This window comes from Gadus chalcogrammus, chromosome 1 (assembly GCF_026213295.1).
Source record: "Gadus chalcogrammus isolate NIFS_2021 chromosome 1, NIFS_Gcha_1.0, whole genome shotgun sequence".
Classification (NCBI taxonomy): Eukaryota; Metazoa; Chordata; class Actinopteri; order Gadiformes; family Gadidae; genus Gadus; species Gadus chalcogrammus.
This window is the reverse complement of record NC_079412.1, coordinates 4,832,287-4,849,786: the sequence shown is the minus strand read 5'-3', so window position 1 is coordinate 4,849,786 and position 17,500 is coordinate 4,832,287. Positions and strand designations below refer to the sequence as shown.

At 44.2% G+C, this 17,500-nt stretch overlaps 1 protein-coding gene across 2 annotated transcripts; it reads right to left on the bottom strand.

Moving 5' to 3' along the window:
* Positions 1 to 5,492: 5,492 nt before the first annotated feature.
* Positions 5,493 to 14,532, bottom strand: LOC130371235 (ubiquitin-conjugating enzyme E2 variant 2-like). 2 transcript variants are annotated; one of them, XM_056577042.1, is made up of 4 exons: positions 14,402 to 14,532; positions 11,941 to 12,089; positions 7,703 to 7,825; positions 5,493 to 7,088 (listed from the first exon to the last, which is right to left on the bottom strand). In XM_056577042.1, exons 1-4 carry the CDS (start codon positions 14,430 to 14,432, stop codon positions 6,942 to 6,944), a joined length of 450 nt encoding a protein of 149 aa, XP_056433017.1. In that variant the 5' UTR covers positions 14,433 to 14,532; the 3' UTR covers positions 5,493 to 6,941. The 2 variants fall into 2 exon arrangements, with proteins under 2 accessions (XP_056433017.1, XP_056432953.1); XM_056576978.1 differs by lacking the exon at positions 14,402 to 14,532 and adding an exon at positions 14,280 to 14,356.
* Between the last annotated feature and the right edge of the window lie 2,968 nt (positions 14,533 to 17,500).

Sequence of the window (17,500 nt, the reverse complement as noted above, 5' to 3'; positions counted from 1 at the left end):
CCTCCACGCCGGCTCCCGTCTCAGCTGGGGGTGACAGCGAGAGGCAGCTGCAGGCCAAGCTGAATGAGGATGATTATCTCTTTTAATCAGTGGTAAGTTAGTGAGGAACAGGACTAAAGTAAGGGGGAGATGGGTGGTTGGGGGGGGGTGGGAGATTTCTTCAATTTGCCCAGTTCTCTAAGAGTGTACAACGTGTGGTTGGTTTGCGTAGTGGGACTGCACCAGAGTCCATTGCGACACGTCACCTTCTACTGGTCTCCCCCGAACACAGGGACCGCGGTGGGGGCGCTGCAAGCCGCATGCAGATCATCATTTGCAGATAATGCTACTTGGTTCTGGTGCGCCATGTTGCCATGCAGGAGCTCTCTCCCTGAGTGCGTGTGGTGACTGCTGGTTCAACCTGTGAACATTGAGCAGTCAATGTGCAACAGGTGTGCAGCCTCAGCCAGCCCCAGAGCCCAATCAGTCTGACTCAGGCCAGGTGAGGCTTTAGCCACCATCCACACTCTCCGCAGGGACACCTTCTTACCGCTGTTGTGCCCTCTCCACAGGAGGGCTTTTATACAAATGATGTCAGAAAGGGTCAGGGCAATGTTTTTGCTTTCGCAACACAGGCTTGTCTGCCTGCCCTGGCCCTGACAGCTCGTGCAAACCGCCTAAATAGAAAAGAAAACGGTGCAGACTTCATTCTAAGGAGAATGGTTAAGTCCTGCAATCAACCATGTGTGTAGAGAGCCTAGTCAGCTCCAGCACAGAGGGCAGGGAAGAGGGGGGAGGGTTGGGTGATGGAGGTGGAGCAGAGTGGAGAGGGTTAGGTGATGGAGGTGGAGCAGAGTGGAGAGGGTTAGGTGATGGAGGTGGAGCAGAGTGGAGAGGGTTAGGTGATGGAGGTGGAGCAGAGTGGAGAGGGTTGGGTGATGGAGGTGGAGCAGAGTGGAGAGGGTTGGGTGATGGAGGTGGAGCAGAGTGGAGAGGGTTAGGTGATGGAGGTGGAGCAGAGTGGAGAGGGTTAGGTGATGGAGGTGGAGCAGAGTGGGGAGGGTTAGGTGATGGAGGTGGAGCAGAGTGGGGAGCGTTGGGTGATGGAGGTGGAGCAGAGTGGAGAGGGTTAGGTGATGGAGGTGGAGCAGAGTGGAGAGGGTTGGGTGATGGAGGTGGAGCAGAGTGGAGAGGGTTAGGTGATGGAGGTGGAGCAGAGTGGAGAGGGTTAGGTGATGGAGGTGGAGCAGAGTGGGGCTCTGTGGGGGGGAGAGTGGAGGTTTAGGGAAAGGAGGGGCTGTACAACTACATTTTAATCTAGTCAGCCTCGATTGTGATAAAAGGCACAGAACCATCTCCCTTTCAGAGACTCGTAAATCCAATACGTCAAGCTCCTGTCTTCTCTTCTCAAACTGTGTGTGTGTGTGGTGGGGATGTGTGTTAATGCCCCCCCGTGTGTGTGTGTGTGTGTGTGTGTGTGTGTGTGTGTGTGTGTGTGTGTGTGTGTGTGTGTGTGTGTGTGTGTGTGTGTGTGTGTGTGTGTGTGTGAGAGAGGTGGGGGTTGGTGCTACAGCTGTTCTCTATATCTGAAAGAACTTAGATTATTTATTTTTTCTTTCAAGTAGATGTTTAATAGTCATGTACTTAATGTTTTAAACTTATGTCTTAAAATAAAATGTGCTGTGGTTTCATTAAGAATGAACTTGAATTGAAAAATGTAACTGAATGGAATAACCTTTGCATTGAATGATCAAGGTGTGAAAAGGATAAAGCAATAGTGCTCGGTTAAAAAACCTAATTATCAACCCATGGATTATGAGCCAGCAGCCTTTGTAGAAGAGATGCTGAAATAAAGCTGTGAAACATACAGCAAACCAGGGAGACAACCGACAGACAGGAAGGACCCTGACTCTCCACGGATGATCCCTCGGGTTATAAAGAAGGCTTCCGAAATATGAAGAAGGGCATCAACTCACTGACAGGTTTTTCTAAGGTTGTTTTTTTCTTGAAAGTTTATCAATAAAAACATGCCCATAATAATGCCATGGCTCGTAAGAAGTACTCAGGCTTCCTGCTCATTAATGATTCATAAAAAACGTCCTGTTTCATTGGCTGAACGCCCTCCTGTCCGGGTGTCCTTGGCAGCAGATATTGATGGAGGGACCTCCACTGAACCAGAGGATTCTCTTCTTTTCAACGCAGACATTTCACATTGCCAGTAATGCTGCAGAATCTTTGGTAAGGGGTATGGGGGTATGGGGGGGGGGGGCATAACCCTACATCACTCCTCTCCAGTTCTATTCAATATACAATCAACTGATGGTGTCACAGGGTGGGGGGGGTGCTGACATTGTCTCCACAAGTGTCATTCGGTGGCCATGAGAGCACTTCCACTAAATGGCTCTTTGCCAAATAGCCCCTCATCGCGGGCCAGCTCAATGCACTGTGCAGGAGCATTACGTGTAGAATCAAGGAGAGGTTGGGTGGTGGGGTGGGGTGGGGATTGTCCGTCCCCCAACGTGGACGGACAATCATTAGGCTAATGTCATTTTTTTGCTTTTCTGCTCATTTCACCAAGATGACAGCTTCGGGACGGGAATTCAAACAGCAGCATCCGCGGAACGAGAAAAACAACGTGAAATCAGAGCAAGGGGGATGTGTGGTGGCTGAATGAAGGGTTACAAGGACTCTGATAAAGGGCAGCTGTGGAGCTATGCCCATACAGACAGACGGGGGGCTGCGCATGGTGTAAAGTTGTTGGATAAGGGGATGTGTGAGTGTGGGGATAAAAGGGGTGGCTGGAGAGTGTCTGTATTAAGAGTGTGTGGGGAGGAGGGGGGCCGGGGCCTCTCACCCTCACACCCTTTGTCCCTCAGCCATCTGCTGGCTGTTTCATAATGGTCTGGGAGGCAGTGTGTGTGTGAAGAAGTGGAGTGAATGTGTATGTGTGCGAATGCGTTGGTGCGTACGTGCATGTGTGTGTGTGTGTGTGTGTGTGTGTGTGTGTGTGTGTGTGTGTGTGTGTGTGTGTGTGTGTGTGTGTGAGTGTGTGTGTGTGTGTGTGTGTGTGTTTGTGTGTGTGCATGTAGCAAGGGGGGAAGGCATTCGGTCATCTTGCGGCCATGCCTGTGTCTGTGCCTCAGCTGGGCCAATCCAGAACCCAAACCTGTCCGTGTGTGCGTGTGTGTGTGTGTGTGTGTATGTGTGTGTGTGCACTTGTGTGGGTATGCATGCATGCGTGTGTGTGTGTGTGTATGTGCCTGCATGTAACGAGGGGGGAAGGCATTCGGTCATCGTACGGCCATGCCTGTGTCTATGTCTCAGCCGGGCCAATCCAGAACCACGACCTGTCTGTGTGTGCGTGTGTGTGTGTGCGTGTGCGCGTGTGTGTGTGTGTGTTCGGCTAACTTGTGTCTCAAATCGGAATTATTTTGGATGAGGTTGTGGCTGTGGGGGTGATATCACACACACACACACACACACACACACACACACACACACACACACACACACACACACACACACACACACACACACACACACATTCAGTATGTAAAGCACTTTGGCTGTCTTGAAAAGTAATACATAAATGAAATGAATTATTATTATTTGATTTTTTTTATTAAACTGGAATGAAGGATTTAGATTTGTAAAGATTTACTTCAAAACACCTAAAAGGACCAGTCTGAAGAAGTAGAAACCAGTAGAGACTGAATAAATTGTGTCTTGGGAGAAAGGGTGCAGCTGTATAATGAATGCAAAGGACATCGGTGTCCTTTGCATTCATTTTACTGGATAACGACGATTGGGAAAACAGTTTCAGGATGCTTGGTATATATCCTCAGCATTGAGTCTTCAACAGCTTCTTTATTTCATGAAATTTAATGCAAGATTTGTTATTTTTATACCTCAGGCATTAAAACCATGTGTCGACCATAGAAAATGCAAATCAACATAGTGCAAACAGTCTGTCTCATTTTCCTAATTGGCATTCTCGCCATGGGGTCCAGGCCTGTGTCAAAAGTGTGTTTGTGAGTTATATTGACCCGGTGAGCAGATGGGTTCTCCAAACTGCTCTGGCCCAGGCCTTGCGCACAAACACACACATAAGGTTGAGCGAATAGACGTGGGAGGGTGTGTGTGTGTGTGTGTGCGTGTGTGTCATGGACCATCTGATTCTTCCCACAACTGGTGCACTCATCACTGCATTTTACATCTGAATGTAACAAATGGAGTGCAATCAGACTCTGGAGTTAATTATGGAGATGGCGCTTAACTGGAGATATCTCATATGTTAATTGGGTCGTTCTGGATATAACGAGGACATCAAGTTTCACTGCTCAAGAGTTGGCCAATTTGTGAATATATTTTCAAATATGGCTACATAATAGGACACATAACCTTTTATTTTGGAAATTAAAGATTTTATATTTACCCAAAAAACATTATCTTGCGTGTGGCAATACTGCAGTAGTTACTTTTACTCAGTACTTTAAAGTACTAAATAAACTATTCAGTGTTCTCTCTCAAAGAGGACAGACAGGTGTGCCATAGACTAAATGGCTTGCGGTGGGGGGGGGGGGGGGGGGGTGGACACAAAAAAACAGTACACTGATTGAAAAGGGGGAAGCTGCCATTACCTCCTTTTGTTTTTGATACAGTTTAGAGCGGCTGGACGGCCTAGCCATCACAGCAGATACGATTACAGTGATTGAGGAGCTGTCCATTTTGGTTTTGTCTCTGCGCTTTGTTACGCCGTTGAAGACAACTGCAGAACGAAACGTGAACTCAAACGGGACGGCCGAGAGAAGTTGAGGCAGATTGTAGTCTTTCTAGTGATTCGTGTTCTTTAATAACGGGATGATCCAGGGAACACCATGACACTGACAGAGGGTCAGATAGAACTGCAGACAGCTGGCCCCCTGCACTAGCCTGGCCTGTTTCTTATGGATCTCTGCAGTAACGGCGGGGGAAAGCCGGAGAATTGTAGAAGCAGCAACAGCTGTTGAATGAGAGGGCACGGTTTTGGGCTTCCTAATCCTCTACGGCGTCTGTGACAACCCAAAGACAGACGAGAAGAACCCCCCCCTCCACCATTCCCCAAACCTACACTGCGGTTGAACAGCTTGTGTTGTCACTGAAGGCGGCCTGCGTTTGATGGATGAGACTGTATACTTTCACCCGGTTGCATTACTTTCACTGTGCCTGTGACAGCGATTATTCTGTTCACCAGAAGAATGGGATATAAAGTACAGAAGGAAATTCAATGTACATATACATACACAAACTTTTGGCAACCAGTTTCAAACAGCGGTTAGAGCAGACTTGTTTTTAACAAAGACGTTAATTTGTGTTCATTATATCTCTATAACAAGCTCCATTAAAGGCTTTTTATCCACCTCTTGTAAAGCTAGAGTGGGAATATTATTGAAATGGCTGACCTATGGTCTTATTATCCATCGGTAGAGAAGGAAAATTGAAAATTACAGTAATCCGTTTCCAACAAATAACAGACCCAGGCGACCAAGAAGTGCAAAAGTAATGAAGTTTAATTCAAATAAAAACCATGCAACAGGTAAACGTCATCCTATCTAAGTTCACACCCCTTATAAAACATAGAAGCCGTATGCTGAGCATTCAGTGGGGATCTTTAGCAGGGATTTCATACATGGTGACAACAAACACAGGTCAGCCACGATCAAATAAACTGCAAAAAAAACAAGAAATCCCCAGTAAACAGAAACGTCCCCCCACTACCGACAACGGCACCCGGGCGGCGGAGTCATCATCATGGGAGGCAAAAACATTATGGCACAAATGGATGTGTTCGACGAACACATTGGGAATCCTTGGAGTGCGTGGTTAGCAACCCCAACGGCCGCAAGACCCTGATTTTACTAATAACCCATCAGGATGACAAAGCGCTATGAACCATATGGCACACACAGAGGGCAGAGACCATGAGTGATGAGCCACGAGTGCCCTGTGGATACGTATGACGCTAGACTAAGCACAGGAAAGTGCCCCTCCCCAATGTACCGCACATGCGCTCATTCAAATAGGTCCCCGCTAATTCACATCATTGGGATATTAAAGAGTTGAGGACATTTAAAATATACAACACATACATTCAAAGAAAACAAGGTGCGTGGCTGGTGACCCCTTTGCCGAAACCATTCCACGATAAAAATGGGTCTCGACCCCAGAACAATCATCCCGACCCCACGACGGAACAGCAAGACCGCTTTCCAAACCTCAGCAGAAGCCATAAATTACAGAGGAACAGACACCATCGTCCACTTCCAGTGCGCCTTCCATATGCACAAACTTGTTGGTCTTTTTGTCGAGTTATTTTACAATCTGGAAGTGGAACAACAAAACAATGGACAGAAAACCCTCGTTCTTGGACTGTGGTGCATGCACCTTTAAGCGGTAAGCGTTGCGGTGCCACTCTTAAGGTCAGGACAGCGGCTGGGGCCGGTCGACGGGGCCGGGGGAGGGCCGGTCAGTGACCCCGCCTCCTCCAGCAGCTGCTGTGTGTGTGTACTCACATCCGTGGAGAGGAGGAAGGGAAGTCGGAGGGGTTCAAGTCAAGTGGGCAGGGTCTTGGAGAGCCAATAGTCTTGGAGAATACAAGGAGTCAGTCTAAAAAACATTGTCTTTAGTTAGTTTTTTTTACTTAGTAGTCTGCATAATATATTTGTGATTTTAAAATAATAGTCGGCATCATCTGTGTGTGTGATTTTTATAAGTAGTCTGCGTCATGTGTTCGGGTTAAATAGTGGAGTGCTTTTAATAGATGCATCATGTTTTTAAATAATACCCTGCATAATAAGTGTGCATGTGGGACCTCTGCAGCGCCTGTGTTCCTGTGTGTGTATGCCTGGGTTTATGTGCGTGTTTTCGTCTGCGCTGGTGTGTGAATGTTTGTGTGCGTCAATGTGGTTCGGCAGTGGGGAGCCTCAGTTGTTGTACATCTGGCCCTCCGGGGGCTGGGGCAGCTTCATGTTCTCTTTGCACATCATCAGGTTCCTCAGCTCCTGCAGCACCTTGCGAATGTTGTAGGAGTGCTGCCACTTGGTCAGCACCGGCACAGCCTTGGTGTCCACCTGCAGGGTAATGAAGGGCAAATGGTAAATGGACTGCATTTACACAGGGCTTTTCTAACCGGTGGCCACTCAAAGCGCTTCTACATTATTGCCTAACCCATTCATGCACCCATTCATCCATTCATGGACACATTTACACACCGACGGCGGTGTCAACCATGCAAGGCGACAACCTGCTCGTCGGGAGCAATCAGGGTGAGGCGTCTTGCTTAGGGACACCTCGACACTCGACACGCGAACCGGGATTAGCAACCTTCCAGTTAGCATCCAACCTGATCTACCCCCTGAGCCCCATGTCGCCAAGGTCAAGGAATGCAGGATTAGGATTTAACCATCGACCATAAATGCTGGACGAGCAAAAGTAGTCTATTTAGCGTATGCGATCCTAAACCTTTAGCGACATGCCTGTACGGATATATGCATTTTGCCTTATACAGGAATACATGTATGTGAATCTATGTTCAGTGCATTAGCATACTATATGTTTTTGATGCATCGATTACATACTTTTCAGTGTTACACATGCATTTGTCGCCTAGTTATTTGCGCGTAGCTAATTTCCAAAGCCGACATTCTCCCAGGTATCACCAAAAACGTGCGTGTGCGTGACTTACCAAACCGTTGGTGTGCACTCCACTCAGGTTGATCTTGGTCACAAAGCGGACCACAGGAGGGATCTCAGGGTATTTTTGTCCACATTCAACCTTCAGACTGTAGATCCGGTTCTCATAGATGGTCTGCAAAGACGAGAAGAACAGTTTGCATTACAAGCCCAGTGCATCGTCAAACGAGGGCCATTTATAGCGGCTTTACAACACAGCTGCAATCGAGGTTTCCAAACCTTCAGCAACTATGGACAAGCAAACAAGGCTGATTATGCTTATGGACACAATCATTATTTTTGATACAGCATTTTGGTAGAGAGTAGTTTTGTAAAAAATATAGCTATTTCGATAAATATCTATGCTGAATATTTGAAACTGTTTCAATAATGATTCTCTGCAGTATCGATGCTACAGAGACACATTTAGGGAAGCATCTGAAGGACCGAAATGTTGACATCATTAAAGAATTTGAGATGTTGGTGAAAGCTCCTCTCTTAACGTCACTGAAGCATTATCCGGGTCCGGGTATAGATGTTATAAGGCATTTAAACATAGGAGAAATCATGTGACCCAACCCCAGAAAGATGAATGTCTCAACTTTAAGTCGATCAAAGCCATTGTAAGGTAAACAAAACACGATTCCAACCCAAAGCAAAATAAGAAGTATGCCACAAAAAGTGTTGTGTTTCAGAACTGTGCACATGCACTATAACAGCAATCTTTTTCAGGTTAGTTGACCTACACAATTATATGAAATCATTAGAGCCTCCACTGATTCAAACATTCCAAACCATATCACTCTGAATAAGCCCAGTTCAGACCAAAGATTCACCTTGCAACGACTTGCAACTCGCAACTCCTTGCGACGAGACGGGCTGCGACGTTCTAAAACTGGGCAGTTCACACTGGCTGCAACGCGCTGCAACGGTAGGTGTTTTTCCTAGCAACTGTGAATGCAAGTTCACAAGTTGATCTGGCTGCCTTTCGTGTTTTCACAAAGAATTTATAAAAAAAAATTGCGGAGATTTTCTATGTGGGTCCACGGTACATCGGAATGAAATCCGACCTTATTAATATCCCCCCCCACGATAGTATGAGTTCGAATCCCGCAATGTATCTTATTTTAAGCATTCGTTTTTCATTTATTTTGGCTTAAAACGGTTCTACGTGACAAGTTTCTTCCAATTACACTCCAAATACGAATGAGATGGGAATGTTTTTGACTTTTTATTGAAAGACAAATCAAAGAGGCATTCGCAACGACAGCTACGTGTCTGGCCCGATTTCCAACAGCTGGCGTAGCCACGACAACAACCGACGCATTCGGCCAATGGTCACCAGTTAACACGGTCACGAGTTGAACTTAATAATAATAAATGAAATTTATATAGCTTATATAGCTTAATATGGTACTCTAAGACGCTTTAAAACACCACACCAAGTGCCACTGCAATGTCGCCACATGCTTTCTTCTTGCTGTCCCTGTTGCTATACCCCTTACTGCCAACGTCGTAAAGGACAGGTTGCTCCTCCAGCAAGCGAATTAAATTCTCCTCCCTCTCCTCGGACCAGAAGTCGGCCATCCTCGGATATTTGTATGCTGGAGTGGACAGTACGGTACCGGGACGGAGTAAGGCCGTGACGTACAAGTTGTTCTGTGCTGTGATTGGCTGAGGAGAAATAGTTAAATCGCCGCGTTCTAAAACTGGACCTTGCGATTTGACATGTTCAATCTCTGGCGACTCCTTGCAACTCCTTGCGACGCCCCCTTGCAACTCCTTGCAACGGCTTGCAACGACCCGTTCACACCGCCCCTGCGACGTTCTAAAACCGTCTCGTTGCAAGCCGTTGCAAGGTGAATCTTTGGTCTGAACTGGGTTAAGCCCAGTTCAGACCAAAGATTCACCAAAAAAAAAAAAAACTCAAAAAAACAATCAAGAACAAACTTCCCCTTTTCTTTTTACAACCTAAAAGCATGTCTTACATTGGTATTTGTTGTTTTTGTCCTCTAAGTGGAGTCTGATTGAATATAAACACCATAAAAGAGAATCCAGTGTCTGGGCCCAATTTTGCAACTAACATGGTGTTTACAATCAATGACCAAGAGAAAGTTTCTGAGGAAATAGATAAAAAGCCTTCAATCACAATACATGCCCTTCATCGCCATCTAGTTGCCATATGGAGTGATTGCTATTGTTTGGCTTGGCGTCATTCAGTCATATTTGCCCTGAACTTTAAATAAACCTTTCAAGTGTCAAAAGTGTACAATGGTTTCTCAAGATAAATACCTGTTTGGGTCTCATAGTATTACAGGGCTACCAACTGAAAATGCACAAGGTAAAAATAAATCTAAAATCTGAAATTATTTCAGATGCCCTTCATGTAAGGTATTGTATCAAAGTTAGAAAATCCAGTATCGTGACAACAGCTCTAGTATCAGTACACATTACAGCTCTAGTACCAGTACACCACTATCAATACATTCTAGTACCAGTACACACTACTATTATTAGAGCTCCTGTAACAGCACACACTAGTGTCATCTAAATACTGGGTTTTCTAACTTCGATACAATACTTTGAAGAATATTGATATTCTATACCATTTTCAAGACCACATGGTGAACTTTAAATATTTTTTCAGAAATACATCTCAAAAACTGCAAGGGCTATGATATGTAATCTTGGTACCAAAAGAAAGATGTTTGTACATGTTAAACATTCAATGTGGATAGTAATTGGTTGGAGTGAATATAGCTAGAACACAGCATAAGTGGAAGATTTATATCCGCCTTAAATAAATGACATGTCATAGTGTCATCAGTTGGTAGCCCTAGGGCAATAGCACAACATCGGATGAGTACCTGGGTCAATATTTGATGCCAATAAAGTGAAGTAGAGTATAGATAGAGGTTTAAGTAGAGGTAGGTTCAGGCGGAAGTGTTATGTTATGAGACATAAACAGGCAGATCTCTTGGGAACCCATTGTGGAATTTTGACACTTGACCCCTGTATTGAAAGGTCCGGGAAAATACATTTGAATGACACCAAGCCAAACACTTGCAAATGCAGCTTACTGCCACAGGATGGCGATGAAGGACAAGTGTTCATTGAAGACAATTTAGCTATTTCAGAAACCTTCTCTTACTGTACAGAAAGCTGTAAAAGATGCAAAATCACAGAATAGCTCAAAACGCAACGCTGTCAAAAATATTTACAGCTAATATCGCTCTTGCGCGTATGTTTACTGGGACCCACGCCTGCGAGAGACATCTACATTCCGATTGCCTGGCGGTCGTTTACAGCTGAAACGCTACTAGCTCATTTGCATAGAGTTGAGCTGTTTTCAACTCTCATTTACAGCTTTACAGCTTTGAAGCTATCGCTCAAGCGTTCAAAACGCTTTATAGCTTTTGGTGTGAACGTACAGTTAGCCACTGATTGTAAACACCGTGTTCAGTTGCAAAATTGGTCCCAGACACTGGATTATCTGTTAACACTGGTTTTAAGCCATCAAATACAGCTTTTCTTTTTTAAGCAATCAAAACACTCCGAGGACAAAAACAACAAAGATGAATTTAAGATATAATCGTTTGTTTGTAAAATGAAAAAGTGTAGTTTGTTCTTGAGTTATTATTTCCGAGTTTTATTCATAATGACACGTGTTTTGACTGTTGGAATCAGTGGAGGCTCAGCTTTCATAAAATGTATAGTTTGTGTAAGTCAAATGACGGGAAAAAGATTGCTGTTGCTGTGCATGTGCACAGTTCTGAAACACAAAACTCTCTCTTTGTTCAATGCTTCTTATTTTGCTTTGGGTTGGAATCGTCTTAGATAACAATGGCTATGATGGTGTGTCACATGATTTACCCTACGTTTAAAGACTTACCAGGACCCGGATAATGCTTCAGTGATGTTAAAAGAGGAGCTTTCACACACCTCTCCAAATTCTTCAAAGATGTCAACATTTCGGTCCTTCAGATACTTCCCTAAATGTGTCTCTGTATCCTCGCTTGCAAATGGGTTTACGAGTTTATGAGTCTTCTGAATTTCCTTGGTATATGGCCCCAAAGCCAAAATACTTCCAAACGGCAATCCTGCTCTTTTCTTTCTCTACCAAAGCCAGTCACATCGAAGTTGCACCCGACAACATGAATGCTGGCTAACTTTTAGCTAACGCCTTCAAGCGCAGAGCGAGACAGCAGTTCATAAATAGTGTGGTAACGTTGTTGGTAACATAGCCCTCACCCTCGAGGGCCCCAGGATCATCCCGTTCCAGTAGGTGAGGGTCATGTCGTCGTCGTCCTCCAGACCCCAGCTCACTGTGCCGTCTCCGCCTCCCTTCTGGCCCTCCTCCAGCTCCTCCATCAGCCGGAAGTTGCGGGGAACTTTAACACCTTCACAACAAACACAATGAACAGGGCTGATGAACAAATTAACAATTAGCATTAATGATTCTAGACGTTTGCATCCTTTCCTTGTGCATTCCTAAATCAGCAGTGAGTGTTTCCCATACATTGACCAATATGTGAGCAGCGTCACAGAATGAACACCCAGCACCACAAATTGATTCTGCTTTTATTTTATTTTACGCGATTTTGAATAATAAATATCCGTTCATTCATCTCCGCATAGCACTCTTTCTCACCGTCATTTTCGTTCACACACGCACACAGAGACAAGCGCGCATACATGCCAATGGTGCGCGTATACACTACCACTTAATGGATAAACCCGCGTATCACGGATACATGCACAAGCACTGACAGCGGATTCGCCCGCTCCTCCTCCTCAACGCGCCTCCAAAGGAAAACCCGAAGCAGTGGGCTATTTGCGATTAATGTGAAATGCGTTTATAGTTTATATATATTACGGTGTTAGACCCCCAGCCCGTTCTGCCGGCGATTTGAATTCGCTCTGCAGCAGGGACTGGAGATCGGGAAGTGGTCCGGTAAACTTTGAACTGTATTTTGTGCGCGATTGTTCGCAAACGCGAAATGCAACCCCCCCCTGCAAGGGGGGCATCACACATTGATACCTGGTCTGTGGGGAAACACTGAGCGATAATGTATGAATCAGCAGTGATGATGTATGAATCAGTAGAGTGATAATGTATGATCAGCAGAGTGAGAATGCATGAATCAGCAGTGATAATGTATGAATCATCAGAGTGATAATGTATGAATCAGCAGAGTGATAATGTATGAATCAGCAGAGTGATAATGTATGAATCAGCAGAGTGATAATGTATGATTCAGCAGAGTGATAATCTTTTGGCCGAGCCAATGTTAAAGACGATCCCCAGAGCTCCGTCCGGAGGCTTTGCGCAGTGGAAGGACCACACACGTCAGAGGAGTCCATTTAGGTATTTATCTGTGTTGGTAAAGAAGTTACCTAAATCGACTGTGTTCTGTGTGGTAATGGATATCGCTGCACGTACACTTCCTAGGTTTTGTTCAGTGCTGGAAGTTATAGCGCAGCTTTATTGGGAGCCGGTGTGAGTGCCCTATTTGGAAACACGACCCACTTAAGTTTCAATGAAGATACACTGCCTTCATCATAAAACAAAAAAAGGGTTTGCACATTGTCCAAAGTTTCAATGAAATTGCACTAGCGCTATTCAAGAGCAATGAAATGCACTATTTTGGAAAAGAGAAGTAGTTGCAATTGGAAAATATTACCCAGTTTGTGAGGAAAGGTGTCAAGGCAGTGGCATTAAAATAAAATAAACCCCCTGTGCCATAAAAACATTTTATAACTTATTAAAAGTAAGGGAATCTGCTCAAATGAATGAACACCTATGGATGGTACGTGGCAAAGGACATCTTCACGCTTAATAAAGGGGTGCGACCAAATTTGTACCACCAAATTAAGGATTAAGCCCTTTTAATGTGCAGTGTGGTAATTTAGGAATCAGCGTGGTAATAGAGCCGACTGAAAATGAGGCTAAGGCTGCTTCGTCTGACTTGATTTATTAAGCCTGATGTTTTTGTAAATTCAAAGCAATTTTATTGGTGATTATATATATATATATATATATATATATATATATATATATATATATATATATATATATATATATATATATATATATATACACAAAAGGCAAAATTGAATAGAATTTTATGCTTTGGGAATTAATAGGGGCTGACTCAATGTTTTTTCAAACTATCTCCCCGAGCTAAAACTGCCAATGTTACACCACACATGCAATCATTTAACTGACTAACTATGCATTTTAGGTAGTGAATAACCTCAGAAAAGAGTAGATAATGGGAACTATATTAAACGAAGAAAATACAATATTGCAGGCCTGCAGTTGACTCGATATGGGCTCGACCATATTACAATTATTTTACATCTAACTTGATTGAGGTTAGAAATTAAACCTGTCAAATTGAGGTTAAAGGTTGATTTTAAATACAAAAATGACACATTGGCTGCTGTTATCATATTTTCTCTGAACCCTGTGTATTCACCCCTTTGGCCAGCAGGAAGGCTGTGGAAGATTCGAATCCACTGCTGCACTGCTGCTACCCAGCTAGCGATGGTCCTTAAATTGCTTCTTTAAAACAAATGTTTCTTACAGTCTGTGCAATACCACGGTGGGTCTGTTGCACCGCATTTTAACGACAGCATCTATTGCCTCTTGCTTAGGCTTGGCATTACTAATGATGATTAATAATAATACAAATGGGGGAAAGCTCACCTGATCCGGCGGCAGCCGCCATCTTTGTCATTGATTAGTGTCGGGAGTGCGCACGTCGCCGCAAGTACAAGGCAGCGCGCACGTCACCCAGAGTATTGCTCCTCTCAAGTGACCACCACGGTGAGGCGTTGTCGTCAATACAACGCCTCACCGGGATAATAACCTGCAGGGTGGATCCTTATATGCTTTTTTGGGGTTTTAATTGAGGGGTACTTAACAGGGGTGGACTGGGACATAAATTCAGCCCTGGCATTTTCTGTCCAGACCAGCCCACTACATTGTCAGCACTAGGGGTGGGACGAGACGAACGGGAAGAACCCTGTATGTAGCCTACTTGATTAAAACAATTGAATCAAGTACATACATCCGAATAATAGGACAGCACTGTAGTCTGTAAATAGCAGTTGTTGCTTTTTTTTTTTTCAAGTTTGTGTCTCTTGTGCTGCTGACAAAACAGGAAATTAACAAACCTCCTGTGGTCGCTGCATCTCCACCCCCCATATCTACATATCTACAAAACCCTTGTTAAATATCACACTTGATCCAACGCTAAATTATCTCCTGCAGTTTTTAGTCTGTGACTGTGAAAATCTTTTGGTGTAAGCCCAGCATTAGTTCAAACCAGACTCAGACAATAATAACAAAATATCCTGACAAATAATCTAAATAGAAACATATTACAGACAGTAGCAGCAGTAGAGCTGAAACTCATTTGTTTTAACGGTGACTCAGTCATTATGAAACCATGAATAGAGAATTGAAATAGAGAACGTGCATGTGCACATGTATGCATACATGTGCACATACGTATATGACAATGCATATCTATTCAGACCTGTAATTCAGGTCTTAGACTTTTTCACACGGCTATAGATTTTCTTTTTTCAATTCTCTATTTATGATTCGGACAATATATATATTGCCCTACTTCCTCGTCCGCAGCCAGCCAGCTACAGTCCTCACCAAATTCATGACCTGCAATAAACAGCAAACAGAACTTGTACTCAGTATCTGTGTACTGACAAGTATATGTAGCCATGTAGCCTTTTTGTGATGTAGTGACACTTAGTCAACAAATGTATCTGTCATGAAGGATGGCTTAGGTCTCAAAAGAGCCCTAAGGCCTATGCAGATGTTTGAAGTTAAAATCATCAATATGAAAATCTTCAACCAGGAAATAATAATAATCAAACCTTTTGTTTCAATCTGAGACAAAACAAGTTGCATAATAAACTCACAAAGTCAAGACGAAGCTCTCTCTCAACTAGAATAAGGTTTCATGCCTGTGTGTTAAAAAATACCCCTTATTATTCTCAGACTGTTCATTTATGCAAAACCAATTTCAGCATCTATCCAAAACGTTTTGTTTTGAATTAGGTCCATTGCCCAAAATAAATATACCTGTGGTTGGTGCTATACGAGCACAGATAAGATGGTGGCATTGGATTTGGGCGAATGCAAGCATGTCCTATGAGGACAGCTTTCTGATCTGTGGAAAATGCTTTTCAGAGAGAGAGAATCACTTTCTGACCACAATGTGTTTCTGAGCTTGAACGTTTGTCTTGTGTCCAAACCGATCGTGATTCACTTTGAGACGTTGTTGGAAGGAAATACCGTATGCTAAGCAAGATAACAGGTGTGTTGCCTCTCTCGGCTCCAAATCAAATTGTGCTACGCGGTTCTGCACATGCGCATCCCGACAATATTGATCCATGCGTGCGCATCCATAAATCTGTGATGATGCTGATGGTTATTATCGTTAAAAGTGTGTTAGGGTTGGAGGAGCAAGCTGGGAGACACCGGCCCCCACTAGCTGAGAGACACCGGCTCCCACTAGCTGAGAGACACCGGGCCCCACTGAGAGACACTGGCCCCCGCTAGGTGAGAGACACTGGCCCCCACTGAGAGACACCGACCCCCACTGAGAGACAGTGGTCCCATCTGAGAGACACTGGCCCCCACTGAGAGACAGTGGTCCCATCTGAAAGACACTGGCCCCCACTGAGAGACACTGGCCCCCACTGAGAGACACTGGCCCCCACTGAGAGACACTGGCCCCCACTGAGAGACACTGGGCCCCACTGAGAGACACTGGCCCCCACTGAGAGACACTGGACCACTAGGTCAAAAAGTGCCCCAACCGTTGTCTCCCATTATTGCTGCAGATTTCACAGGGTTCACCACAATATTATTTTCCACTACCTCTTTGTCGCTATCTTGTGTATGAAACGGATATTGGACAAATTATATATTTCTTGTGTAATACAAAGAATGATAACGCTCCATCTTATTGGGACTATTTAAAGACCACCCACAAGACCCAGTCAGGACCCGGTCTGTAGGTCTGCAAGCATGTCTGAGTCCAGAGTTTACATGAAAAAAATGTCCCGTGATTGGCGATGTGACATTAACTCTGCCTGGCTACTCTGCCTTCCAAGCTGCTCTCCCTGTCAGGGGGGATAGCACTCCATGCTTAAGCCTCCACTAAACTAGCCTCTGGCTTTGGAGCACTGACACAGCTTCCACCATCACACTGAATCCCAGTATGTTAATGGGCCAACATACCGGTACATAAATTTAATATTTTCCATTCTCAAATGCATTTGAACATGTCTATACTTACTGTAAATAAATACAAACAAATACAAATACAAATACAACATGTTTTTTTTTTAAATAAACAACAGCCACAGGAGTGATTAATATTTTTCTCCGTGCAAATCATTGATGGCATAAAACTGAAAAACAGTGGCCCAACATTAAGTTCAACAACAGCATCATGTTCAGTGCAGGTGTAATTGTATTGGCGCCTCAAGTTGAAATCTTTCATGACTGATATCGTTTCTAAGCAAACTAGACACCTGGGTTTGCCTTTGAATTCTACGAACAGATACTCTTTTGCATTTAGTTGCATTTATTTAAATAAAAATAAAATCGATTTAATTATCTGCAGGCCTCCAGTTTCCCATCCCTGAATTAGAGTGACTGTATAATAACACAACTTTTGATATTCCTGCTGCTTTGCAATCCCATTCCTCCCTTCATTGAAGAAAATAACTCCCACAGGCTTGATATTGTGGGCATGTTTAGAATAAAAAG

What these genes read in the sequence shown, in the direction of transcription:
- LOC130371235 (XM_056576978.1), bottom strand. Translation starts at nt 14,331, where the DNA reads ATGCTGTCGTTAAAATGCGGTGCAACAGACCCACCGTGGTATTGCACA. An exon ending in ACCGTGGTATTGCACAGACT is followed by an intron (nt 12,090 to 14,279) that starts GTAAGAAACATT and finishes TTTGTTGTGAAG; the next exon opens with GTGTTAAAGTTCCCCGCAAC. An exon ending in TGATCCTGGGGCCCTCGAGG is followed by an intron (nt 7,826 to 11,940) that starts GTGAGGGCTATG and finishes TCGTCTTTGCAG; the next exon opens with ACCATCTATGAGAACCGGAT.